Genomic DNA, 6,481 nt, shown 5'->3' with positions numbered 1-6,481 from the left:
ATGATACAAATGGAAAGGTAACTGGGGACCTAACTGAAACAATAATCTTGTGCCTGATGTTACGCCATGCCATCTGTTTTATAATTTATCAAACACATGGGAAACTAACTTTTAAACTTCTTTCAGCGTTATAGATATTGTCAGCTCGGCACCAGTAATGACATACAGCTGCTTCGAATCATCTTGGTCTATAGCGGTGGGGATTCATGTGAAAATAGTGTCAGTCAACATGTCATCCATTCTGGTGCCAACATAATAAGGGAACATTGCTGTCATTTCAGCAGAGATTATTGAAAAGAGATTTGTCAAAAAATGAATGATTCTATATCATAATTTTTTTTGAACGTTATACTGAAAATATATAAATCTGTCAAAAGAAAACCTGATAACATATGTGATGTCTTTATGTATGGATACACAGAATACCCACACTGTTTGCATTTTGAAAACGATTCAAATGATAAAAAATTTTGCAAGAGTAAATGTCGGCTTTATTTGCTCATATCATATTATGCATCATTGTCACTATAGTAAAATCGCAGCGCGATATTAGAAAAATATAATGGGCGGAGAAGTGTACCATTCAAATCTTCAATATTAAATAAATGGATTCAAGTCTTATTGCAGTGTCATTTCAAATCCAGTACAGCGCATGTACTTCACGGCAGGCAGGTTCATGGCAGACCATGAACACTGTAAAGTCTTGGAGTAGTTGAGGCCTTGGCCCGTCAGTCTCTGCTTCCACTTGTCAATTGTCGGCTTCATTCTTATGAGAGAAATGCGAGTAGAGGTGGCTGTTCATTCGGTCCTGAGGAACCACAGCATGGCAGAAAGCACATTTATCAGGGCTGCTGCTCTGAGGCGTCACCAGCTCTGTCCCCACGTCAACTGCATCACACAGCTCAGGGCTCCAGAGAGGCTGCAGAGCAGGATGAACCACAAAAGACAATATATTATTTATGCTCTTAACAACTGGTACACTCACTCTATTAAAGCATGCTAGGCCAGCTGGCCCTCAAGTTTAGATATCTGTTGCTTTCATCAACACAATGAACGTGTCTTGTGTCAACCCAACAAAATACTCAGCAGCACTGAAGGCTAAAGGTTTATTCTCAAGTGTTTAATTATTTCACTATTTATGTGATAATCCTGGCTATCATAAGAGTCTATAAAAAATGCCCGTGTTGATGTAATCCAGGGCAAGAATCATTATTATGAAAAACTGGACCAACTTTTTTTGCAGATATTGCTGCATGCCATTCACAATTTTTTTATTAGGCATTTATACACATCAGCAAATAAATCCCACTTAACCATCATACTTGCTTCATCAGATTCAGAGACTGTAATGTGCTTCCATCTGGCTCACACTTTCCAGCAAAAGATGCCAAATATAACCAGAGCATCCATGCTTAAGTAAAAAAAGAATCAGCACACATTACACAGTAATACATTTCAAGTTTAGCCAAGGGGATTTTTTTTTTTTTTTTTTTTGGACTTCACACTGTTTCACTCCTCCATTAGCAAAGACCAATCATAAACTGATAATTTGCTACTAGTTTTCTCAGACCTTCTCCTGTGATTCTCACCTGCTGGGGTCCCCGCACATTCTCCTGGGAGAGTGAAGATGATGTTGAGTGGGAGGGGGATGCAGGGTAGACAAAAGGCATGGGCAGTTCCACGGGCTCCTCCTCTGTCATTGCGGAGGGGATGCTACTGAGAGGAGGCTTCATGGGCATGGTGAGACCAATGGGTCTCTCCGTAGCACTGTTCAGGAAGTCATATTCACTGTCCGCAGAGGGCGGGAATTTGACACTGAGTTTGGTGAGAGAGTCTACTAAGTCCCTGTCCTCGGGACTGGCGCCGCGGGACGCCAAAGATGTGGGCGGGAGTGGGATATCCACTGCTGACCTTAGCACTGAGGAAAAGGGTCTCTCTGCCTCTGCTGTACGGTCTGTGCACTGGATGGGCATGGAGAACCGCTGATCTGTCAGATGGCAGAAAAACATGAGATTTTACACAGTTTTTCCATCTCAGTCAACATGTTGATGTATTTCAGCGCTGGCTTTAAGGACATTTGAGCTTGGCAAGGATACGAGAAGTTGCACAGACATAAAATACATTTCAAGAGTGTTCTCACACTGGTCTTTTCAGTACGTATATAACAAAAAATATGGTAAAATTATACTTTATATTGTTATTATATGAATATTATGACTCATAGAGGCCATACCCAGAGCCAGCTTCATGTATTCGTCAGTGAAATTATTAAATGTGTTTATCAATGCAATTTTCACAAAGGTGGCCAGCCATGGTTCGAAAGGACAATGAGGTATTCATGTACCGTGCTAGTTTAGGTGTTGCAATCTAATTATCTTACAGAACAAAGCAAAAGCTAATAAAACACAAATGTGGTTATGACACAACAAACCCATTTGAATTCAACACAGTTTATTTTAAGTAATTGAATTCAGACCAAATAAGAGTTTGGCCTTTAAAAAAACAGCTAAATGAAACTACTTTTGATAAATATTAACATTACCGTTTGATGTATCACTTCCTCCATGGAATCTTTTTAGATGATCTTTTTGTCTCTGGGTTAGAGACCGAATCTGCCGGAATTTCCCTTGAATTGCCTCAAATACATCCAGCATGTCCTGGCTGACAAACAAATAAATAAAAGAGTAAGAAGAAAAACACACAGATCTTTAACTGTACAAAAAAGAATAAGAAGAAGTCTTTGTGCAAAAAGAGACACATACTAGTCAACGCTGCTGTTGGCTGGCATGTTAGGAGCAACAGCAACAGTGTCCATATTCTCCTGAAAAAAAGACACATGCATAGCAATCATTAACACCAGTTATCCAGAGGCGTATTATTAATACATTTGCAGTTTTATCAATACACCGCAAGTTTATTTTTACTTGTGAAAACTGACTCCTGGCCTGTTAGATAATGAACAGTAAAGCTCAATCTGCCTTACTGTGCAGTGATATTATCCTCTAGCACCATCTGCTGAGGTAAAAGTGGACGCACCTTGTGTGCAGCAAAAGAGAGGTTGGATACTATTACAGCAGCACTTCAATCTAAGGTGTCTGCCAGTGTTTAAATGCGTGGAGAAAAAATAAATGAAAACATGGAAACATTATGAAAAACACCTAACTTCTCATCAGGGCAAACGCCTGAACAAGAGCAGGATTTCTGCTATTTCACTATAATGAATGCTTTAGAGTAGTGTAAACAAGGGTTAGCAAAACTGCAAAAAATACTGTATGTTTTATTTGCAGTCTGACTGATCTAGTGCAGCCAGAGGTACTGAGATAAATGAAAAAAGTTACTTAAAAGATGATGCTTATCTCACAGAAATGACACTGCTCAGAATTACAAATCTACAAGCCTAACCATAGTCTCACGGTTAACTAACATAATATGAACCTATAACATCCCAGTTCTCACAAGAGCAGCAACAATCAAGCAGAAGTACTATCAACATGTGCTTGTGTGTGTGTGTGAGAGGAAGCTGTATGTTTGCTGGTACGTTATATCACGTGGGGAAGAATGAAGTAAAACCTGTTTGGGAAACATCATAAAGAAGTTCTCTAACAGTGTAAGAGGCAGAATGAGCTCAGCATCGGTGCAGTCAACGTACCGGGTACTGTTTTATCCTATAGGCACCGGCCCCATCAAGGAGGTGGTTGCAAGGCTCGCATTTCATCTCTCCTTAGAATCCGGTGAAACAGTGAAAATCAACAGTTTGTACAGGAGGAAACGCTAGATTAAACAGATTTGGTATAATTGATGACATCCCCTTATGAATTATTCAAAGCCCAGAATGCAATGCAATGCATGAATTAATTGTCCTGGAGGAATATATATAAGCAGACAGATCATCTGGCACGTCTCACTAACCTGATGGTTGCCTTGTTGCTGACAACTTAGCTTGAAGTTTTGAAATCAACAGCTGCTGGTCCTCTATCTGTTTTTGAAGGGTTTGTGTGTATCTCTCATAATATTCAGTCTGTGAAAATGAAGTTGATTTTTTTTTTTAGCACCGATATCTGGAATCTGGCCCACACCTATACATACATTCATGTGTGTCCCATTTCTACCTACATATATAAGTGGCAATCAAACTGACAAAACATAAAAATGAGAAAACACACTCCGAGTAAGTGAGTAACAAAAAAGTTATTTGAGAAACTGGCAACACACTCTGTTGTATGGCTCATCATCTGTGCTATATTGGTAATGTTTAGCTCCATTAACACAAAGCTTGAAAACGTTTTTTCTCCGTTGTTACCATTTTCTGCAGCTCCTTCTTAGCATTGTCCTTTTCAATTGAGACCTGGCGGTAAGCTTCAAAAGCTTTGTTGAGCTGGTCTCCGATGTTCCTTTCCATGCCGTGTGCTCCACAATCATCACTGACACAGCAGACATGAGCCCTACGAGTAAAATCGCACATGTTTTTATTTGTGCTAAAAAAAAAAGAAAAAAAAAGGTGCATCCTTTTTTTAACTGGTGAAAAACAAAGACACCTGTGATGCTCAGTGAATATTTTTACTTGTTTTATCATTTCTATGAACACAACTGTCAACCTGTCACCACACACTGCTAAAATAATTAAAACTCTGTGAAGTGGTGCCAAATGATTTGCTTGATTTATGTAAGCTACTGATGCAACAGCAAAGACTGTGCCAAAACTGCTACAAATACACTTCCTAATCTTTGCCTATCACTTTAAAACATTGGCAGCACCGGTGGATTGTCAGCTAATGTGCAAAAGCAGAACTTTAGTTTTCACCTTTTAACAACTGGCACCTAGATCTAGCACTGCCGAAATGATGTGCTGAGATATTGATGAGTAAAATATCTTGCACAACAAATATGTGACTTCTGACCTGGACAGTTCTTACATATTTGTCACTTCTAGCCCAGTGTCTATGCTGATGTTTACACAACTTTTTGAGCTTTTTTCCTTCTTCTTCTTGCAGTTGCAGCACTATATAACTGTTTAACACAGACGCGTTGAGGTGGTGCAAAATACACAAGAACCTGATGCCAGTCTCACCCAGAACTGCTCATCAATTATTGCTGGATTTTCACAATAAATGTCCTAGCAACGCTGGAAGTAGCTGTCAGTGATACAGTAGTTACACAGCAACCTGGCTCCCTGGATGAAGCCAAAATAAAAGCCCGCGGGGGCTGAGTTGTAAATTGGCATTAACAGTAACGCAAGGATCCTACCGGGACTCAGCAGAAGAGCACTTTAAAGTGTCGTTCAAACCCTCATCCACACAGTTCCGTATTCTTTACGCTGGATGTGCCTGGTAGGTTAGTTAGCCATAGCTCATTCAACCGGTGGTGGTGGATAAAAAGCGACCGAGCAGCAACTTCCCACAGGTCGACTCGCCTCGCTCCGTGTCCACTTACCTTCATTCGAGTGACAGCCAAAGTCGAATTTGTTGTTTTGACACCACCACAGCGTCGTCGCCCCAATCTACAAAATGCGAGGCTACGAAGCGCCGGAGAGGATATTGCAATGTATGTTTTACATAGCCTAGTTGAGTTGGGAACTTCCCTCGGGGAATCCCCAGTCTGTAGACTTCCGCCTTTTACCCGGGCTCGGCCAATCAGCGCGGAGCTGGCGGAGGAGAGCTGGGTGGTTAGCTGGTTGAGGGTTCTTCCAGCCTACGCGTCTGCAAACCGACCGCTGTGCATGTTTAAACTGTCTCCAAACCAGAGGTGTACTGTGCTCATTTTACTCACCGACATTTGTTTTCTGCCAATACTAACCTTTCTGCAAGCCCCGTCGAAAGAACTGAGCTCGGCTTCATAGTGAGGCTGCAGTAGCTATATAAGTGTGGTTGGATAAAAGTTGCTAAGGGGCCCACACGCAAAAACAAACAAACAAACAAATAAACAAACAAGTTTTTGAACCTGAACACAGTAGGCTACTATTCTACATGGGAACACAGCAGAAAAAAAAAGAAGAAAGAAAGTAGCCTAGTGCAGGGTCTGCCTTAGTTCACATTGTACCCTACTCCTTATCAAATATGCACATTTTATATTAAATGGATGATGCATTAGCCTATAAAATAATCTTGTGGCTGTGTGTTGTAGGCTACATGCCAATATGTTCACACTCGTTATTATAGTCTCAATTGTGTGAATAGGCCTACTCCCATATAAAGTTATGTTTCGATTAGATTACAACTAACTATTTAACACACTAATAATCTGGGGCAAGCAGGTACAGAAGACTTGGGTCTTGGGTGAAAATATCAAATACACTGCCACCTGTGTGCACTATGGTGAATTTTCAAAGAAATTTAAATTGAAAACAACTGGACTTCATTATTTGAGTTGATTATTATAACATGAACTGATGAAGCCTCTTCCAGTCCAGTTGTTTTGTTGTTTTAAATTTCTTTGAGATAACTATGACCTGGACAAATGAGAATATTCACAGGTCTATGGTGAA

At 40.3% G+C, this 6,481-nt stretch overlaps 1 protein-coding gene across 1 annotated transcript; it reads right to left on the bottom strand.

The window, feature by feature from the left end:
* Window positions 1-478: 478 nt before the first annotated feature.
* tank (TRAF family member-associated NFKB activator) lies at window positions 479-5,492 on the bottom strand. Its single transcript, XM_085765693.1, has 8 exons — window positions 5,431-5,492; window positions 4,301-4,442; window positions 3,910-4,018; window positions 3,650-3,720; window positions 2,763-2,821; window positions 2,543-2,661; window positions 1,590-1,987; window positions 479-919 (listed from the first exon to the last, which is right to left on the bottom strand). Exons 2-8 carry the CDS (start codon window positions 4,397-4,399, stop codon window positions 749-751), a joined length of 1,026 nt encoding a protein of 341 aa, XP_085621819.1. The 5' UTR covers window positions 4,400-4,442; window positions 5,431-5,492; the 3' UTR covers window positions 479-748.
* Between the last annotated feature and the right edge of the window lie 989 nt (window positions 5,493-6,481).

Source organism: Trachurus japonicus, chromosome 21, assembly GCF_045865225.1.
Source record: "Trachurus japonicus isolate A0001 chromosome 21, Traja_1.0".
In the NCBI taxonomy this organism is placed as follows: Eukaryota; Metazoa; Chordata; class Actinopteri; order Carangiformes; family Carangidae; genus Trachurus; species Trachurus japonicus.
Note: the sequence above shows the minus strand (reverse complement) of the source record. Positions and strands in the feature narration are given on the sequence as shown.

What these genes read in the sequence shown, in the direction of transcription:
- tank (XM_085765693.1), bottom strand. Translation starts at nt 4,399, where the DNA reads ATGGAAAGGAACATCGGAGACCAGCTCAACAAAGCTTTTGAAGCTTAC. An exon ending in ATAGGATAAAACAGTACCCG is followed by an intron (nt 2,822 to 3,649) that starts GTACGTTGACTG and finishes TCTTTTTTTCAG; the next exon opens with GAGAATATGGACACTGTTGC. An exon ending in GCCAACAGCAGCGTTGACTA is followed by an intron (nt 2,662 to 2,762) that starts GTATGTGTCTCT and finishes TTTGTTTGTCAG; the next exon opens with CCAGGACATGCTGGATGTAT.